This window comes from Protomyctophum bolini (assembly GCF_963924005.1).
Source record: "Protomyctophum bolini genome assembly, chromosome: 8".
In the NCBI taxonomy this organism is placed as follows: Eukaryota; Metazoa; Chordata; class Actinopteri; order Myctophiformes; family Myctophidae; genus Protomyctophum; species Protomyctophum bolini.
In genome coordinates this window covers 12,430,987-12,453,528 of record NC_137869.1, presented here as the reverse complement: position 1 = coordinate 12,453,528, position 22,542 = coordinate 12,430,987, and the positions used below count along the sequence as shown (strand labels likewise).

Genomic DNA, 22,542 nt, shown 5'->3' with positions numbered 1-22,542 from the left:
ACATGATAATTTCACACAGATATAGCATAACTCAAACCTCCACCAACGGCCTAACCTTAACCCCAATACGAATCTTTTCCTAATTGTAAGCGTAAATCTTTTTAATGGCCCTTACAAGTAATACAAGTACACACATACACACATAGTTTCAAAAGTAAAGAACACCCCTCCAGCTCTAAAAGTTGCATTACAGTGATAGGAAAGAAAAATGAGTAGTTTTAAAGAAAGCGATTATTTCAGTGTCGAGTGTGAGATTGCCTTTGACTGTGATCTATGATACAAAGTCCAGACTCTCTTCCGTGGAGATGTGATATGCCTGGGGACATTTATTACCAACACGCTTCCGCTCGTATCTTACAGCTATTCTCGCCTGTTGTAAGGGCCGTCTTTCTGATGGAGGTACTCGCTGTAGTCATATATTTGACAACTTTGCTCAACGTTACCAAACTTAGTACTATGTTTTTTATTATTATTACTAGACCGGTGCCCGGCTGTAGAGCACAGTCAGTAACGATACCCGTTGTACCTGTGTCAGAGACTAGTACCCATTCCACCCATCTGTCTGTGTCCCTTTTATGACCATAATGGAGATTGCTGCATCAGTCTCTCTGTGTCCCTTTATTCCTATACAGTATATGGAGTTCTGTGTCAGGCATGCCCAAATATGTATAGTGTTGTGACAAAGATATGGCTTTAGACAGTGTTGATCGATGCAGTGTGACATGGGCGTGGCCATATCGTCCGATATTTAATTAATACATTCACACCTGTGTAGAAGTGGCCCCTCACTTCAACACAGGTGTGTTCGTGCTCTTATCATCATACATCATCATACATCTCATTCCGGCCAATCATAAGTTGCGTCCTCTCTTTTGTCTTCAATGTCTGTGTTATGCAATGTTTGTGTTTACACGAACACTCAAAATTGTCCAATTGTGCAATATCGGTATCGAATTGATGTCCAAATAATTAATATTATTTTCACGGATATTAACCGATATTTCTTCACCGATATTGACCGATTTTTCACAGATATTGACAGATACAGATTGACATACTTCCGTCTTCCCTCCATTGAGTCTCTTTCAACCTCTCACCTTGAATAAACATACTGGAGTAGTGTAGAATACGTCCAACAGACTGTGGCTGTGTTTCATGAACGGTGCCCCACTGGGGGACGAGAAGAGGAGGCATCAGGTCCAGCTCTTTTTCCCAGCTCCCTGTATGTGTGCCTACATTTAATATAGTCAGTTTAATGATGTGCTTTATAACAGTACAACAACTACAACAGCATACAGCAAAATGGAAATCATGACCATGATATACAGTTACTCCGTTGAGATGTGTTTTAAACTACATGTTGTTGTAGACAAAATTCCACTGCACATCCCCACAGTTCTCCCTGTCTCATCTGTAGTCTCATCTCTAGTCTCCATCCCATTGTTTTTCTTTGTTAATTAGATTGAAAGCCCCTGAGGAGCAAGTATCTCCATCTTAAGAGTTATGGCTGATTTCTATACATAGTTGTGCGCCATTGTAGCTCCCGAAAAAGGCTGATCCACAAACTCACAAGCATTGCGATGCAACGCTTGTAAGCTCGTAGATCAGCTACTTTTGGTGCGAATCAATCAAGTAACATTTTTACACACACACACACACACACACACACACACACACACACACACACACAGCTCCATTTGGATTTAGATTGGCTCAGTCTCTGCATGTCGGTGTGTGCACACGTCCCAGCATGCCATTGTCGTGTCTTGATAAACATGTGCTATTGAGGGCGTGACAGCAATTTGCGATGCGGGGGAGAAAAATAAATAAAGAATAAAATGAAGCGACATTGTTGTTGGCCGTGTCTGACAGACACAAGAAGACAGATATAGTGATGGATGCTTTTGTGGCTGCTGTCAAATGAGGAGATGGTACTGGGGTCCATTTGCATAAGACTCTTCTATGTACTGTGATGGCAAACAGTGTCACCGTGTGAAAACACACAAACGCAGAACGACAGTACGGAACCAGACTTAATCAACTACACACACAAATTCACGCACGCATGTAAGCACGCACGCACGCACGCACGCACGCACACACACACACACACACACACACACACACACATTCATGTATACACCTACAATACCTGCTTCCCTCTCTCTGTCCTCTGCTTTTGATTGCCACTTTCCTCAACTGTGTGTGTGTGTGTGTGTGTGTGTGTGTGTGTGTGTGTGTGCGTCATGCTCTGCACTTAGCTAATCTAACGAGGTGCAAATAATGGAGTCCACTCAGCCCTGTCTGACAGCCTTGTTATTAGCACCCTCCTCTCAATTATCAGCTACAGGCCAGTAAGACGCACATGTCTCTCTCTCTCTCTCTCTCACACACGCACGCACGCACGCACAAATTCACTGTGTGTACACTCTGGCACCTCACACCCAAACTCAGCACACATAAATACACACATGCAATGATATACAGTAAGCACTATTTGAAATGGCATGGAGGAGGAGGAGGGTCATTTCTCATTTGGGTTGGGTGGTGGATGGGTGTTGTGGTAAAGTTATCAGCAGTTCCCAACCTTTTCTGGATGAGACTTGAAAATCTAGAAAGGCCCACCCACCCAACAGTATTTTTTAATACAAAGATTATCTTATAAAGTATTTGGTGTTTTTGCAAATGTTTTTTTGGCCCATTTACAATAGCTGATTGTGTGTCACAGCAAACCCTCTGTCAAACCGGATAGGTTCTTCATCCAGTGCAGGCTGGCATTATATATGGAACATTCTGCAAATGAGATTCAGCCTTGAGTTACAGATGAGTGACAGGCTCCCTAACTGTCAATTAGCGTATGTTGGTTTCTCATTGGCCGTGAAATGCATATACTGGCATTCAGGCGTCTAATGGCTTCTCGCCCATGGACCTTTGATGTCTCTCCCTCCCCGCATCCTCTGTGTCTGAGCAGAAAATTAAGAGCTAGCCATCAGTTAGGCCTGGCTAATTGGTTCAGACACGTATGCTGCTGGGGAGAGTCTCTCTCCCTGCTGGGGAGAGTCTCTCTCCCTGTCTCGTTGCTCTTTTAACAGGCGTTGCTGCTGAAAGGGGTCCGAAAAGGTTAATTCCATTGCATTAACCCATTACAGATTACTAGTTAACTGTTTAAGGTTGAACTGATTACCGGGTCTAGATTGCAAGATAATTCTCCATGTTACTTAAAAATTCAGTATAGTTTTTTCCTTCAGAAGACCGTAGAATGTACACTAGGCTCCAATTACAATTGCACTATTACACGTCATCATTTAGGCAGTTTGTTGTGATGAAGCATATGCTTTGAAGCAGGGGACTGAAGGTTGTGTAAAATCTGCAATAATGGGTTACTGGTACCCATGAGGTTCATTTAACATATTTACATTTGAGTGAAATATGAGTGAGTTTTTTAGACTGCCATTGGCATCATTTGAACATCCTAGTATTTGGGTGCAGTTTCCTAATAAGGCTTATTCGTTAAGACATGAGCAAAGAGAATGAGAGAAAGAAAGTGACTCGATCCATAGAGGATCGAGTCAATCCATAGAGGTACAGTACGATGGTGAAGATCCCTGAGGGCTACGGTATCCCTCCCAACCTACCCCGGCGATAGAGACCATGTATGCTGCCTGGAACAAGGGCCAAGCCAAGGTAGTGACCCCAGACGGCAACAGTGAGGAGTTTGACATCCGGGCTGGGCTGTCAGGGGACACCCTATAGCCCCCTTCCTCTTCATCATAGTCCTGGATTATGCACTCAGGAAGACCAGGACCTTAAGGGGCTTCACTCTAACACCAAGGAAGTCCAGACGAAGCCCCACATCAGCCTGCTCTCTGACAACGTGCAACAAGCACAGGAACTCCTGACCAGAGTGGAGTCCGAGTGTGCCAAGGTGGGCCTTAGGTTAAATGCCAAGAAAACTGAGGGTATCCCCTATAACATCTCACCGGAACATCCACCTCTGACAGCAACAGGATGCACTGTGCTGAAGTAAGCATGCCTGGACTGGACCGATTGGGACACTTTTGGAAATGGTTCATTGGATGAAATCACTATGGTCACAAATTATTACATACATTTCTGTGATGATTTGGTTGTTCCGAAAAAGGGGATACAAATCTGCCCAAATAATAAATCTTATGTGACCAAGGATATAAAAGAGGTAATAAATGAAAGGAAAACAGCCTTCATAAACAAAGATCTGGCACATGACCAGCGTCTAGAGAATGTGTTCAGGACTAATAATCATAAAAAGGTATGGGACACAATGAAATCTATGACAGGAACCAAACCTATCACGACAATGAGCCTGGCCTTGCTGACGACCTAAACACTTTCTTTGCCAGATTCGAATCACTGGACAATTCTTATAAGTGCACTGATATACTTAAGGCTGTAACACCTGCCCCCTCAGACAGAATCATCGTCACAAAGGAGAATGTCAGTGTACTAACACAAGGAAAGCCAGTGGGCCGGATGAGTGCAGTGCCTTCCTCCTGAATAATTTTGCATCTGACTTGGCTCCAGTGTGGCAACCAATATTTCAAACCTCTGTAGACACACACACAATTCCTCTGTCTTGGAAAACCTCACACATAAAGCCATTACACAAAATCCAATTTCCAAAAGAACATAAGGATTATAGACCCATATAGCCCTCATTTCAGTGATTATGAAATCACTTGAAATAATACTTTTACAACATCTTGTTAGTACCAGTAAGACGCGCAAACGCGGGAAGCGAACGCAGCTCGTACATATTTGGGTTTTGGACGTATAGCTGCTTTGGGGACTCCTTATATGGTTATGGCTGAGTCATGGTGACGTAATCACACAGCTCCATATATGGGCACAAAAGCGGGACAGACAGACAGACAGACACACAGACAGACATGATCTGCTTGGTCTCATAGTAAGTGCTCACTGCGTTCGCAATCACTGCGTTCGCAATAACCAAAGATAAATTCGACCCCTGTCAGTTTTCTTATAAAAAGGGTTGCGGCACAGAGGATGCGGTTGTCACATTGGTCCACTTAATTACAAAAAGTGAAAGTGAACACAACCCTCTCCTCAGCATTAAACTACGAATGTTGGGGCCCCCCAGGGGTGTGTGAGCTCAGCTGTACTTCTCACCCTTTATACTGATAGCTGTCGTACTGAGGAATGTCTGTCTGATTGTCGCACCGACACACTAGATCAGTACATTCTAAAGTACTCAGATGATACAACTTTAATTTCTCTTCTAGAAAGTCCAGTGGCCTGCACCAACAGAGTAAATAAGGTGGTTGAATGGAGTGATAACAACGCTCTCATCATTAACACAAAAAAGACAGAAGAGATTATTTTTGGTGCACCACTAGAGACGCACAGATCCTCCATCACTATTCGTAGTGAACAGATCAACCAGGTATGTTCATATAAATATCTAGCAGTAGGAATAGATCATCTACTGTCGTGGAAAGATCAGACTGAATCAGTGTGTAAGAAAACAAAGCAAAGGATCTATTTCCTTTGCCGTTTAAGATAATTTGGTGCTAGTAGACGGATTCTTCTTTTGTTTTTCACATGGATTTGTCTGTAGCCTTAAAGTCACAAATGCTGCAACAACGAAACATTTTTTTCAAAGATTGTTGGACAACCACTTCAGAGGCTCTTTACATCCACGTATGATAACGGCATCCTAAGGTTAGCAAGGAATATCACCTCTAATACTAGCCATGTCTTGTATGGAGAGTATAGGTTGCTGCCTTCAGGAAAGAGATATGGGGCTCCATTTTTGTCTCATCTTTCTAAAGCCACTATTTGGGGATTTAGGAGTGGGGAAAGGGTGTTCCCCCACTAAAGTTGGTATTTTGGTTACCTGTCTAAATCCCTTAAACACCTCCGTTACTCGTTATATTATGCATAGGTGTGGTTTGGGCGCTACAATAATTAAACCACATTTAACCAATCACCAGTCCATGTGCCATTGCCTTTAATAGATCCCTTATCCGTTGCCCGTTAGTGCTATATTGCTTCATAGCCTTACGGTCTATAGCCCATGGAAGAGTGTTGCGTTGCTGCCATGACAATAAAGTACTATATCATATCATATCAAGTACCAGGGCTCATGGGTCAACTCGACCGAGCAAGATCTGAAAGTGAGGAAGTCACTTGCATGGAAGGCCTTGAACGGCATGCAGTTTATGGAACTCCAACCTTCCCCGTCAAATCAAACTCAGCTTCTCCTATGCAACGGTTGATAGTCTGTTCTCCTATACGGCAGTGAATGCCAACCCTGCAGAAGTCTCTAGACGGGTGCTACACCAGAATGTTGCGTGCAGTACTTAATATCGGCAGGAGTACACATGTTACCAACAATACCCTACAGTATATACCAAGGGTGAGCCAGAAAGTAGCAGCCAGAAGAATGTGACTAGCAGGACACTGCCAAAGACATCAAGAACTGCCATCCAGCAAAGTAGTGCTGTGGGAACCAACACACGGGCACCGGTCAAGATCACGTCCCACAGTAACATATGTGGATGTACTATTGTACTCAAGAAAGACACAGGAGCGCAAAGTACCAACGAACTGGCCAGATGTACGGAGAACCGGGATGACTGGAAGCGAAGATGGAGGGCTCGTCTGAGGACGACCTAGAGAGAGAAGTGAGAGAAAGAATGATGAGGAGAGAGATATTCCATCTTAAGATCCATCACAGCCTCACTATTGAACACATTATCCAGGATTAGCCCTTCTTACTTAAAATTGGATTTTATCAATGGAATCTACTGAGGCCAAATCCTGTTTTTTAGCAAACAAGCCTACAGTATATGAATTCACTTAACCCATTCTGACCGGGCACCCATTTTGGTGTTGGCATCATGTTATGCTTTAGCTATTGAAAAATAGCAGATCTACAAGCTCATATCGCGCCACCGAGTGGCGCGATACGAGCTTGTAGGTCTGCTATTTTTGAAAAATCGAAGAACGACTGACATTTTTCTAGAATCTGATCTCAGGTCAGAATGGGTTAATCAGACCAGTGTGTGTCCCGTGGAAACCTCGTATGAATCTGATCTCAGGTCAGAATGGGTTAACACGGGTAATTATCGATCATTGAAGTGTGTGCTCACAGTGTACTATTAGATGTGTGCTGCGAGCATTAACATCTTAATAAGGGGAATGACATGATGTGCTATTGTGCTCTGTGACGTCCCTATCTCCATCCGTGACAATGGAGCAGATTCCATTCTTCTACAGCCACAGGGCAGATCATCAGGGACGCTCAGTATTCCCACACGGCTGTGCTGTATCACAGGGACTGGTTTCTACTGTAGTAGATTAGGAATTAGCATGATAAGTGTTAGTGAGTATTTACTTAGGTAGATGTGACAGCCAGAGAAAGTTAAGTGGCTCATGTGTGACAGTAATTGGGTTATTTGAAGAGTCCATTGCATGACAATTAGAATATTTCATGGCCAGTGCATGTTTTTTTCAGCCAAATTATAGTTGCAGTGTTACCAAGCATACTGTAAGGTGCAATCTATGTGTGTGTAGGCGGCGGTTCAGACGATTTTGCAACTCATTTTTTCACCCAGTGTCAATTATCTAATGTTGACACTGGGTGTCAACCTGCCAACCAGTTTCTTTCCCCTCCATCAGGCGCCCCGGCTGGCCAGGGGGAGGCAGTTTAGAGACCAGGATTTCTCTGCAATGTTCTAGCTTAATTTGGTCTGAACAAAGCTTAAGGTGCAATATGTCACAGTCTGTGTGTTTATTTCATTATAATATGTATACATATCATAATGGATGATGTGGTCATTTAAATGTGTATTACAGATCATTTGATATGCAAATAGCAATGCATAACTTAGACTGGTCCAAACTTTGTTCCAAAGGGTATATTATGTAATCTGTTGAAACATTCCATCTCTCTCACTCTCTCTCTCTCTCTCTCTCTCTCTCTCTCTCTCTCTCTCTCTCTCTCTCTCTCTCCCCCCGCCTGCCTTGGCACGAAATATTTGCCCAGTCTAAGTTATGCAGTTTGCAGGTCCACTACCCCATGTCTAAGACCGTGCCCTGCCATATAATTTCAGTGTCACACTGGCTTAGTGTAAAACCCTGTGTGCCTTCACTCCAAGCAGACGATGATGGGAAGGTTGGCAAGTTTGAGAGAGAAATTCAGAACTAGACGGAGATAGAGAAAAGAGAGATACAGGTGTGATGAGGTAGAGAGACGAGAGAGAGAGAGAGAGAGAGAGAGAGAGAAATGAAAAATGGAGAAATGAAATGACATGCTAAAAATCAATCCTATCAGACAGCGGTGGCTGCCATGTCATTTCAAATGAAGATAACATAGGGCCTTCTTCTGTCACCCTTCCCTGTCTTTATCTCCCTTTCAGACTGTAAAAATAGTGTATACTTCCATGAGGGATTGAACTAAGTAAGAGGACATATGTCATTATTCATGACTACATTTGTGTGGCTGAAGAGCTGGCATGCTTTAAAGTACAGAAAACTTTTTAAGGTTAATGCTGCTGTTTTGACCCACTGTAAGAACTGAATCAATTGTAAACTGGATTGGACAGAGCCACTGTTTCTCCTTTCTCTCTGTATTTGTTTTCTTCCTCTTTCTACCTCTCTCTCTTTCAGATGATGTAGTGTTGTGGTCTAATAAAGCCTTGATCTCATTGTGTTTGCCTTTCATAAGGGTAAAATAATTCCATGTGCACGGGAGCACACACGCACGCACGCATGCACGCACGACACGTGCACACTCACACATGCACACATGCACACACTCGCTCACGCACACACACACACACACACACACACACACACACACACACACACACACACACATACTGATGAGCAGTAGGTATAGCCCACATTGCGGCATTGCTGATAAAAGCAGCCACATCTATCAACATGAATATCTCCCTCAGCAGAGCTGCTGAATGCGGGACACAAATGATTACTGCACTTTATTTAAATGTTAAAGGGACACTTCACCCTTTTTGCTAAAAAATATATGTTAATGACATTTAGGAGCTTTAGAACACTTTCCTGGGGGTCTTTATGTGTGTAATATGTGGTTTTAGATATTTTAGATTGTATCAGTGAGCCCAGTGTCTCTGATGTCATGGACACTGGGATCACTTACTTCCTGGACTACATGTGGTCTCAGTAAGACAGACCTCCCCTATCCACAAGGAGGAGCAGTACACCAGTAGTATTATGGGAATTGTAGTCCAGGAAGGAAGTGAGACCAGTGTCCATGCCATCAGAGACACTGGGCTCACTGCTACAATCTAAAATATCTAAAACCACATATTACACACATAAAGACCCCCGGGAAAGTGTTCTAAAGCTTCTAAACGTCATTAACATATCTTTTTTTGCAAAAAGGGTATAGTGTCCCTTTAATGTATGTTTGACAGATTAACACTGCATAAGTGTGGTGTGTTCTCTTCTGTTTGACTTGGCTTTGGGTCGGGATATTTCAGTTATTAGAATTCACTGTACAGCAGTGGCTGCCGTTTCTGTGTGACAGGGTGTGATTACTGTGGAATTAGCCTACTCAACGATGAAGTACATTTTTTTCCCCTCCTTTCAGTTTTACTGTATTACTCCCTATGACAGTCCCTGCACTGAGCTGATCCTATAGTGGAAATGACAATGAAAGCAAATGTTTTAAATAATTGGAATGATTATTTACCTATCATAACTACAGTATATCATATTTTAGGCTTTAGGGGCCATTCACACCAAGCACTACAACCAACTAGAAATGCACTCTGTCGAGGTGCTAACTTGCGCCTTGCACACAAGTTGTACTTGTACGTGTACTTGTGCGTGCGTGCGTGACTGTGCGTCTAGCAACAGAAATAGAAGTGACAAACATTCCATAGTTGATGTAGATTTGTATGTATTATTTTCTTCAGACAGAAACAGCAGGGTGAAGATCTACATCCGAGCCAATCACTGTTTACAGATATATTTAGATGAAATGCACCATTCCTTCAGCAGCAGTGCACAAATGAGCCTTGCAGAGTGAAAGTATTATGGCAGGGCGACATCTCTGACATCTCAGAGTGAGCATGGTAGTTGGCACCGTCTCTTGCATCTTATGCCACACATACATGCACAGCGACAGGAAATCACTGTCACACTTCACAGATGAACAGACATGGGGATGGGGTAAGAGGGGAAGGGGAGGATGAATCAGAACTCCCCAGGGAAGGAGTCGTCAGTATGGCTGTAGGGGACTTTGGTGTGTGTGTGTGTAACGATATGAAATTGTATCTGGATTAAAAAAATAGAACAAAAGCAGATGAAAAAACAGGAGAATCGAGAAAACCTCCTTTTCTCGATTCTCCTGTTTTTTCCTCTGCTTTTGGAGGACAAATTAATGGTTGACCAAGAAAAGGTGAAGAATATAACTTAGGTGTACATAGATGATGGTGCTTTGCATCGTTTTCTGTTTTTTATGCCAATTGATTGATTGATGGGTTTTTTGTGCATATACACGATCATGTATTTATACATGATCTTTTTCAAAAGGATGAAACCCGAAAACGCTTGAGAGCTTATTTCCATTTTGGTCCATGTGTTTGGGCTGCGTAGCAGTACCCCAACCTGTATAGGAGTCGCGTAGCAACAAGAATTGTCCCACCACGTCCCAGAGAACAGAAGCTGATGAAAACAGGTGATCCACTGTGGCGATACCTGGTGGGAATTAAATGAAAGAAGTTTTGGAATTTTTGTTTCGTTTTGTTCTATATTGAGCAGCTCATCCGTACGATCCATTATCAATGCCAGTTTGACAATGTCCTATAGCAGTGCTTAAAAAAACGACACTATTTTTCAATAGGTTGTTGACAAAATAGGGACCTGCATATTGGATAGGGGTACGCTCTCAAAAAGGTTCAGAACCACTGGTGTAGACACTCGGCTAAGCCATGTGCACCATGGAGGATTCAATCCCCTAAGGGCCGATTCATACTCCTATTTTACCGCTGTTTCGGCGCTGTAGTGCCGAAATGATTTCGGCTCGTCAGAAATTTTCAGTAGCACCGAAGAGCCGACTTTAGGACGGTACCCACCCCCCCGAACCTAAAATGACGTCACATTGTAGGCTCTACAGAGCCGAACCGACTTTTATTCGGCTCTAAAATAAGAGTATGAATCGGCCCTTAGACTGTGTGGCGGACATGGACTTTACCCCTGCTCCACCCGAGTGTCCATTGTTTTGTATCTTTCTGTGCTGTTAGGGGATGGTCTGTGGAGATGGGGAGGGAAGGTCACCAGAGGCTGTCCGTGGCTCAACTAAATGTCAGTTGGGTTGTGACGAGAATTGCAGCCACGGACGTGTTCTTTGTTTGCTGTCACTCCGATGTGACACGCACAGATCACAATCTTGTTTACTCATCGACCCATGTGAGCCTTGCGGTGTGTGTGTGTGTGTGTGTGTGTGACTGTGTGTGTGTGTGTGTGTGGATAACCAAAAGCATCCATTCTGACTGCTGTGGTCGCTGTGTGTTGTGGCAAAGCCTCAGGATTCAGGACACGCCATCCTGGAGAAAGCATGACATATAGGAAATGTTGGTCACACAGCACCTTGTGATCACCCTGGTCTGTTTTACATGCATGTTTTACATTCCTGGTGCATTGTTTCACACATTCTCACACAGAACAACATTTACATAGACATGCACAGTACCACAAACACACACAACAGGCCCCGACACGAGAGGCTGCAGAGATTTGATGGAGCACAAGGACATTATGCTAACCTTGTGCCATGACTGCATATGTCAACCCCCCCCCACACACACACACACACACACACACACATACACACTGTGTCAAACTGTCAAGCATCAACCCAGTTATTGACTGCGAATAAAGGGTCAGACAATCTCCATATGCACATATTATCCTTGGCTGTAGTGTGTGGACACTTGTATGTGTTAGAATCTGCATTCCCTTGAGCGTGTGTGCGTGCATGCATTCTCTTGTGCGTGCGTGCGTGTGAGTGTGCACGTGCAAGATACTTTTGATATGTGTTTGTACCTGTGCATGTATTTTTCATTGCCTAATGTCAAGTCTCCTTATTAATGTATTCCCTTTGCTGTGAGTATGCCTGTGGAACGGTGCCCCCCTCTGAGCAGTAAGGTAAATACAGCCTTGCTCTCAGGTTATTGGATCTTTTCTCTTAGCCACTGACATCTGTTTGATGTACTGTAGCCCCTACACTACACCCGTCTCCATACACTCAGCCAACACAGGCCATCTGCCCTCTCCCTTCCAAGCAACCTGGTTAACACTCCCTGCATGGCATCTAAGTAGACCTCCCTCTTATTTATCCCTGTCTTAGTGCTTATTGTCCATTTAGATTGGTGTTATCTTATCGTATATTATCCAGATGTATCTTGTTTACTGTTCGCTATACCAAGTGTTCTCTAGTATATCATTTTAGACAGATGCTATTGATGTGTACATGCTCTCTATAGTTACTTTGTAGTACTATTCACTTGTTTTTTTCTTTTGGCATTCTATTAATTTGACCGCTTGGACAGAGATAGATAAAGGGTGGCGAAGAAGGATAAAGGGAGGTGGATGAGTGGAGGGAATCCAGGGATTATTCTGGAAGGACAGAAATGAACAGCCTAAACTCTGGAGACAGATTGACTTGGACTGTAGACCTATTTACATTTACCTGCATGTGCAAATTGGATTACGTTACTGCACATCATTGCCTCCCAGACTATCAGAAGAATAATTAATCATGGACGCCATGTCAATCACTGGTTCCCAAACCTTTTATGGCTTTGCAAAACTTGAAAAGCACACCCATTTTTGATTTCTTCAAAATATAACACATTGATTACATGTTAGACCTGTTACTGTTTGAATGACAGAGTGCCATTGATTTAAGTAGCATTTAAATGATTTCAACTGCAGGTGAGTAGTCACCAGAAACCACCCTACAAATAAAAACGAGCTGCTACTGAACACGGCTATAGGTCCATTCAATTTATATTCATATTGTGACGATACTCGTGGATGGGATGTCATTAATGATTACCAGTAATATTTATTTTTCTTCATGTTTTGTATCCAAATCCACAAATATCCTGCTGCTTCGTCCAACTACACCCGAGAAAGAATACACCGGTGTGTGAATGACATTTGATGTAATGAAAGTGGCCTTTGTACAGATAGTGTTTGGTACGCTGTTGGGTAATGACTGTGCACTCACACACCTGGTTTGGCCTCCGCAGACATCAGCCGCCAAGGAGTGTTTAACCCCATGTTATTACACGGCTTGGTTGAATGCTCAACTTTGATTGTTATTTCTCGATAACAGACCACTGTTATGAAAAACACAACATTATATGGGCGGAGACTGAGAGTGTGGAACTCAATCAATCTTGGCTTGGTTGGCAGCCACATTTGAGTGGAGAAATATACAATGAAGTAACAGAACATTGATTCATATTTGATTGCGAGAAGGTCTGTGCAAGCACAGGACAGCTGTGCTCACAGACACAAAATCTGTCTGACTGTAGATAGATAGATAATATAACCTTTATTCCGTGGGTAAATTCAGGTGTCATACTTAGCTGTCCACAGACAGACACACGGACGGACGGACACACGGACGGACGGACGGACGGAGTGCAAAACATACTCTCCCCATGCCTTCGGCTGGTGGAGAAAATAATCCCTGAACACACATTACACTCAGTTTACACACACACACCAAATTCGACCACAATCTAATTTACCTTTTTTCCTTCTTCTTTATAGATATGTACAAAGATATGCTAATGTAAATGCATGTCTGTCAATAATAAACATCAATCAATCAATCAATAAAACTAAAAATATATCCTATGATGCACAGTTGAATTCCTAACCCTAGGACGAGGAAAGCGGATACCTAGCATTTTCTGACTGTTGATCTTGTTTGATCTTGTTTGAGTTTGTTTGAGTTTGTTTGATCTTGTTTGATCTTTCACATTCTGCTCCAAGCTGGTCTGCCCGGGTTATGGACCGGGTTCTGTCCTTTCCCATAGGGCCTTGCACAAAGAGCTAGATTCAACATTCAACATTATTATTGTCTTGACTCTTATCACATAATCCTGTTTTAAATTTGCCTAGAGGGTGTGTCGACCATGGACGTCACAAACGTGACATCCGGACTTGCGAGGTACACCATTGCTCCAATCCCCACCTTTATTTAATAGTAATAGTGGAGAGACAGAAAATGGCAGTAGAGAGTGAGATGGGGAAGGACCTGTAGCAAAGGGCCTCGGGTCAGATTCAAACCCAGGCCGGCTGCACATATGCACTCTACCAGCTTAGCTATCGGGGAGCCCTGTTTTGAGATTGTAACTTGCCCATTGCTATGCACAAAACGTTTGAAAATGATTGGCCTAGCCTATGGATTCAGAAGATTTTGGCTGGTATCTTCAATTCCCCATTGTCTTGTAGGCAAACTGGGTCCAAAGCTGTGCAGTGGCCACTACTAGAGGATACAGGTGGCACAGACCTGAAGTCGTTCATGGGCCATGGCTGAACCCACTGAATGTTCATGAGGAGCCCTGATTTAAAAAGTGTGTGCTCACTGGCCCTCTTTGAAATGGTAATAAGGCCATGTGGTGTGACATATGCAGGGGACATGGTGGGGGATGAAAGGATGTGAGTCTATGGATGGTTGATATGGAAGGATGGAAGACGTGTGACGAGGAGATGGAATTGTATTCTGTACATGGATTAAACTATTTGTACTGTAACTGTATGTATGATTCTGTGTCTGTAGTAATGGATGATTGAATAGCACTGTGAGATTTGTTAAAGACCTAGTGGAAAAAATAATATGTTTTTCCCACTTTTAGAGCATAACCGTGGTCATGATATGGGCATAGTATACCTAACAATAGATGCCAAAACAAAACATTTTTGTGTATTTGATATCAAAAGCCCTAGTGTAGTGGTTAGATGTGCCTTTAATTTGGAAGGTTGTGGGTTCAAACCTTGCCTGAGGTCGAAGTCAGCGAGGGCATGCGGTCACAATGGGTTCCTAACGCCAAATCGAATGGGTTCAGATCTGAGCCAAGTCTCCTGAGGCATGTCCGAATCTGAAGCCTATCCTGGACGGGGTATCCAGATGTAAATAAAAAAATATATATCAAAATCCCCTAAAAGTCATTTTTTGCATTACTTCTTGTGAATGAAAACGTGCAGAAAGCACGCTGGCTGGGCCAGGCTAGCGCAGCTCAAGTGGTTCTCCACCTATACCACAGGTTTCTTCTTCCATGTTTTTATTCTTCCCTCCCTCTGCCATACTATAGGTTGAAGAGCAAATGGTTGCAGTTAAAACAGTATACTCACTCACAATTTTCCTGCCATTGTCTGAAGACTCCTGCTATCTAATCCCTTCTTTTCACCTTTACTTTATGCTAATAGAAATGCAGAATATGTTGGTTTCTTGTTCCATATAGGCGCCAGAGGGGGGTCATTTGGGTCTGTCCCCACACTATCGGGGGGGGATGCCTGGTCTGTCTGTCTGTCTGTCTATGCATCCGTCCGTCCGTCCGTCCATCCATCCATCCATCCATCCATCCATCCATGATACTGCATTCAGTATGGCGGTGTGACTCTCCTCCTGTGATATTACAGATTACCAGCACGAGCATGAAACAGAATAGATCACAAAACCCCCAGACGTGAGTCACCGGGGAAAGTGAGCTAGCAATTTACATCTCCTGCCTAACGTAAAGTTCTGTGCCTACCTGAACTATCACTACGCTGGATTTATTTAGATTTGTTTTTTTGTCTTGATAACAAATTTTGATTGCATACGTATTGTTTGGACAGATGCCAGGTTCATTGTTTACCTGGGATGCAGTTTCTTCGAGGCCCTACATTGTTCTCTCAGCACTCTTCTTGTTTGACTATATTTAGCCTGTTTTTATTGTTGATTAGTTTTTATGCTAACTCTGCTTACTCAGATCTCACACTTGTTGCTCTAGATAAGAGCATGTGGTCCCCATTGCATTGTCTCTCAATCTCTTTTTCATTCAATTTTCAATTAAGGTGAATTGCATGGAATGGAAATCGAGAGCTATTAAGTGAAAAACAGTATGGGTAGATTGTGGTAGGAGGGGTGAGAGATGGAGAAGTATAAAGGAAGATAGATGGGTGGAGGAGAGGAGAAATTACCTTCTTGTCCTTGCTTCCTTCCAATAGTGAATACAGTACATGCCAGAATGCAGCAAAGCTCATTTGAGCATTGACAGCTTCTTTTTTGAATTGCAAGTTATTCTTTTGGTGTTTGACAGTCCACTCAATATTTATGAACACAAACAACTTTCAGCATGCTGGACAAACAGAGACCCAGGTCTTTCATCTCTGATGGCCTGCAGCTGTTCCACTAGCAACTTTGTGACTTAAATTGTACACTATACTGTAACATCTCATAGCCGTTCCTTTGTTGTGCACTACATGTTCTCTTCACACTAGAGGTCTTCACAGGCCCAATTTGACCAACCCGCTCCGGAAACTATCTGCAAAAAATGGAGGTGTCGGAACCGGAGCCGAACGGAACCACCTATAATATATATGAGGGCCGTTAGCTGTACAAAACCAGAGGACCCGAAATGACAGAATGCAGATGTTATTATTAACACCCCCAACGCCCAGGACGAAGTTCTTTGTCCTTTCTATTAGTAACGCCCGATGCCCAGGACGAAGTATTGTCCAAAAGACAAAGTTTATTGATATGAGAACGGATCGCATGGCTCCACAGCCTAGGAGCGCCTGTTGGGCAATCCTCGGTGTTGCAGAAGAGTGAGACGTCATCGAAAAACTACCTCCCCTGTTTAGCTGATGAAAACGAAAATCTTAAAACATTAATAACTCGCGATCTAAATAATCCTGTCTAATTATGAAAAAAGTTCCTGTGTTAGACGGCGCTCCGCAGTCTAGTCGCTAGTCGCGATAGATTTATTCTTACCTCCCGTTATTGTCGATCGCCTCTAGAGTGGTGTGGCTATTGTTTGATGTCTGGGGACTGTAGATGGAAATGAGCAAGTTTTGCCAAATCTGGTATATTTACACTGAATTTTTAATGTAATGTTCATCAATATACACTGTCCTGACCAAATAAACGAATGAAGTCAAAGTAAAAGCTGCTACACACACATTCACAACAACATCTGGTCCGTCCGGAAAAGGGGTCCGTGTTTATAAATCGAATGGGCGCTATAATGTAATGGATTAAATGGCCCCGGGCAAATAAACAGTTGTACATTATTAAATAATTACATAATCTTAGTCAGCCGTTGGCGCATGCCATGTGCTGCAGCGGCACTGCATGGTCATTAACGTGAATCCCAGAGTTTTAGACCAGTCATTTATTGCCAAGACGGACAGTTTGTAAATAAAAAAACACATTTTCTTTAGATGTGTACTCGTGTGTGTAATCTTTCTTCTTAACCATTTCTAATCCACCATTAATTTATGTCGCAGCAGTTGTGTATCATTATCTTCAGCTTGAAGTTTCCATCAGGCTTTGAACTGCCGAGCATAATTAAGTTCAACCCGCTATGACAACTCAATTGTTTTACCAAATCTGAACCAAAACGTTACTTTAATATCAACAATATACACATATAGACTATGATATAATATAACTTCCCTGATGTCTTTTGGTCCACTCGGGTTGAAGTCATTACCCGACCACCGAGACACAGGAGCCGTTCTGAACGTACCCGGGAGTCACTTCTTGTAAACGGAACTGGACTAGAGTGCAAATATGCGAGGGATATACACCGCAAGTGTTGCTGCGCTGGGCAGACATGGTCGCCTCGGAAAACAAGTCATTGCTGATAAAATAGAATCAAAATGTGGTTACTGCATTGTGTATTTCTCGCTTCGAATGTTTTCAAAAACATTCTTGAGAGTAATAGCAGATTGAGTTTAGCAGATTGATAGAAGGAGGTGCTCTGAGGCTTTGGTTAGTAGACAGTTATGATTATGCTCTTGAATCTTCTCTTTTTTCTTTGTTCTTACTATTCTACTGTTGTTATTGTCTATGCTGCACAAAACCAGCACAAAAGCCCAGGCTCCGGACAGGGCCCAAATCCAGATCACCCCTAGATCTCCATATATGGAGCTGGCCTGTTCTGATATCACAATGTTATGACATCACCAGGGACGTCACTGACCATTTGGTTGCCCTACTCGTGGGATGTTTGTGCTGCCCCCTCAACAAGAGCGCTGTGTTTCCTCATGCAGATCGGCTACTTTCGCCGTTTGCGAGGACGCACACATGGCCACTCGTTATTACACAGCGGAACCGCGGTGAAAATTTATATGAGGGTCGGCTTGGCACTTTTTGGCACATTTTGTTGCCCCCCTCGGCGTGTTGCCCTACACGCAGTGCATATTGCGCATATGTAGCGACGGCACTGGACATCACAATGATGCGCGACCTCAACCTTTATTAGCCAATTGATCACACCTGTGATCACGCCCCAACGGGCACTGATCACCCCTAGATCTCCATATATGGAACTGGCCTGTTACCTTGCCCTTTATTAGCCAATTGATCACACCTGTGATCACCCCCCAACAGGCACTGCATGATCACCCCTATAGATCTCCATATATGGTACTGGCCTGTTACCTTGCCCTTTATTAGCCAATTGATCACACCTGATCACCCCCCAACGGACACTGTTCTAGTTTGGTATAATTCTGGCTTGCTACACTCCTGCCTATACTTAATTCTTAAGATTCTTATGTAGGCTACTGTTGGTCTGACTCTGCAACATCAATATTTAACTATCTCCGTGCTGCCCCACTCTGCACTTTGAATAAGGGAACTTTTTGCCCCGTAGTTGTCTTGTCAGTTCCTGAAATGTGTGCAATACAGCGTTCATTATTGTGCATTAGCGGCCATGTCACGTGGAAAGTCATACGAGTTGCTAAACACATTTGGCCTGCAGCTATAGGCCTGTGGGGTTTCTGCATCTGGCTCCTGAATGTGGGAGAATGTGCCAGTGTGTCTGTGCGTGTGTGTGTTTGTGCGTCTACTTGTCTATGATGAAGTCCATGCATGATCCACATTTCTCAGACTAACTAGCAGTAACGAGGCAGTTTCGTAGAGATGTGTATTGCCTGGGGAGGCACAAGTCTCACTGCATAGTGCACACACATCTCTGTGACATACAACTCAGCAGTGATAGATTTAAACAAAACAGGTCATGTGAAATTAAATGAGTTTCCCTTTGTCCTTTGGGATTGACATCTATTTTACCATCCTATAACTGATAGAATTTGCATGGTAAAAAACATCCTTCAAACTGCTGTGTAATCGGTTTGAGGATTACTCTTGTAGAAACAGCCACGGTTGCCCAGTTCCCTAACCCTCCCCATCCATCCCCTTCCCACACATACCGTATACACAGGGGCCCCTCTGGTCTTCCAAAACTGCTGACAATTAGTTAAGTGTCTGTGTTTGCAGGGCCATAACAGGATTTTAGAGTGAGTCACACACAGACATTTTGAAGACTAAATAAATATATTGTTGTTACGTTCTTATATTCGTATAAGAATGTAACAATGCATCAAATTGATACAAAGCATGCCAGAAGTGTCAAAGGTAAATGTAAAACTCATCTTTGGATAGCCACCTTCACACCCAGACACACCCAATTGTAATGTGATTTCTAATGGAAGAAAAAAGAAAACACAAAATATAGTTAATACAAATGTCGAGACAAAACATATTCAGGTGGTGACGGTATTGGATTTGGCCACTATGGCGACAGAGAACTTCTGGCTCAGGCTCCCTCGCTAAATTATTAGAGCATGCCCTGGGCCAAATTGTGCTTTTAGACTGATTTGTGCGAAAATACTGTATCCCTAAGGCCCTGGACTATTTATAGTTTTTACATCTCATTAGACTCATTAATAGCTCCTATTCCTGTTACATGCATGGGAAACATCAGATACTCCCATGTGGCCCATTTTCTAATGCCTATTGTATAATTAAAGCTTGTCAGTGTAGTCGAGGACTGCAGCAACAGCACTGCGAGACCCAGTCATAGGGTCATGTTTTTCTGCAAGCCCACCCACTCCTCACATCTGAAAGAATTTGTTGGAAACCAACATGTATGAATAAAGCACAGGTTTTCTACTGAAGGACACAATAGCTAAAGGGCAAAAATATGAATTAATTCCTTGCTACTCCCAATTCTGCACAGAATCATATGTTATTCCAGTGTGTCTCACATTCTCACACTCCACTTTGACTCCATCTCTGATGTTCTCTGTCTGTCAAGCTATTCTTAGCTGCCTGGTTTGTTCTGCCTCATTACATTGAAAACAAACCAATGACTGAGCCACTCAGAAGTCAAGGTGGTCCTGGGTTCGATTCCCGCTGGGGACGCTGTGGGCACTGGGGGCGTGTTCTCTCCTCCTTGTCATCAGTGCCTATCCCTGAGGCAGGGTTGGCGAAAGGGCCTTTCTGTGTGGAGTTTGCATGTTCTCCCCGTGTCCCCTAGGGTAGGTACCCTCACAAAAAACCATACCATTTAAATAGTCACATAATATTTATGTCCACTACGATCGATCCCCCGATTGCTGATAATCACGTGCCTTTTGCTGTTCGTTAGCGCTTTGTTTTTGTCAAGCATGCATTATTTTGTTCTGTCGAAAATGCCATAATGGCTGACCAGTGTGTGGAACACTCTAGTAGCGGGGATAATAGCGTGTGAGAAAATCCTTTAATGTGGGAGTGGATGGTAGCTGTTTTTTGTGATCACGAGATTTCCTGGTTCCTGGTTTCAATGACATTCAAACGGTGACTCATAGGTTAGCAAAGAGCGACATCTATCGTAAAACCACGGAAAACACATCTGATGAGAAATCTCGTCATTGGCAGTGTGAACCTTGGAGTAATATGATGAGAAATCTTGTCATTGACAAGCAATCACAATAATAAGGCTATAAAAGCACAAATGAAAAGAAAAATTTAAGAGGGATTGGATTGCTATGGCAATCAGTTGTCCATAGGCAAATCAACAGGTGTCAGCGTCCCTAATTGGTCAACCCAACCTTTCGGCTTTGTGGATTGGCTAAGCTGTGCATGATGTTTGTGCCGCTGTACCGATATAAGTGGTAACATACACAGTAGGACTAACCCTAACCCTAACCCAAGATCAAGTCTTGAAGAATTCGTTCTTATTCCCAGTTGTGCTTTTAGAAATGTTTCAATGGACAGTTCATCTGGAAGGACCTAACATAATCCGCCATGCTGGTGTGGCAGTGCAGCACAAGGTGTACTGCTTTGGAGGCTTATCTGATGGGACAACCTACGAGAACGAGCTTGAGGTCCACGTCTTCAACACAGTGTCTTTGCGCTGGATGAAGTTGCCCATAGTGGCAGGTGAAGGAGGTGAACCTCCCCTTGAGGTTCCCTCAGTGCGTAAGGGCCACACAGCTGTGCTAATAGAAGATGTAGATATTATCTATATCTGGGGAGGGTTAAAGTACAGGGGGTACTGCAATGAGCTTTATGCATTTGATGTTAACACCCACAAATGGTTCAAGCCTGAGGTTTCTGGTACTGTTCCTGAGGCGAGGCGCGACCACTCAGCCTGTGTCTTGGGGAAGATCATATATATATTTGGAGGATTCAACAAGCTGACTGCATGCACTAATGACATATTCAAGTTAGACACTGCCACGATGGTCTGGACTTTAATTGAAACCAGAGGTGACACTCCAGAACCGGTTTTATTCCGTCACTCTGCCACCATTATTGGGACAAGGATGTTTGTATTTGGGGGCCAAGCAGACCAGACCGACTACAACAACAACATCAGAGTGTTTGACACAGAGACCAAGTATTGGCTGAGCACAACTTCTGCACAGCTTAGTCCAGAAGGACGTGAGGGTCATTCAGCCTTTGCCTACAATGGAGAGCTATACATATTTGGTGGCGAAAACACCTTCAAGAGAGTAGGCAATATCTACAATGACCTGTGGAAATGTAATCCGGAGACCTTCTCCTGGAAGAAGGTTGAGCCCAAGGGGAAAGGCCCATGTTCATGGACTTCTAGGATGTGCTGTTGCAGGGTGGGAGATCGTATCATACTCTTTGGAGGATTAAGATCCATTGTTCATGTGGATGACCTGTATATTTTAGACTTAAGTCCTAGTCTGAAGACGTTATGTAAACTAGCATTTATTCAGTTTGGTCTGGAGCAGTCAGAAATCCAACTTGACATCAGATGGGAACTGGCAGCAATGATTTCCGACAGCAGGCAAAAAAGTAAATTCCGCTGCATGCTTATGTAACGGGCTTACTTGTATGTAGACAACTTTGCCACCTTGGCCCGGGACTGACGTGGTGGATTGAAGTTTAGAAACCTCAATAAACTATAAGAAATAGTCGAACATGACAAGGTAACTTAGATAAGCCCTGACCTTTTGCCAGGATCT

General features: G+C 43.3%; 1 protein-coding gene across 1 annotated transcript; it reads left to right on the top strand.

Moving 5' to 3' along the window:
• Nucleotides 1-3,651: 3,651 nt before the first annotated feature.
• Nucleotides 3,652-22,398, top strand: LOC308320112 (kelch domain-containing protein 3-like; the record flags this gene model as incomplete). Its single annotated transcript, XM_080770431.1, has 3 exons — nucleotides 3,652-3,684; nucleotides 3,794-3,959; nucleotides 21,365-22,398. 3 exons carry the CDS (start codon nucleotides 3,652-3,654, stop codon nucleotides 22,396-22,398), a joined length of 1,233 nt encoding a protein of 410 aa, XP_080626557.1.
• Nucleotides 22,399-22,542: the final 144 nt, after the last annotated feature.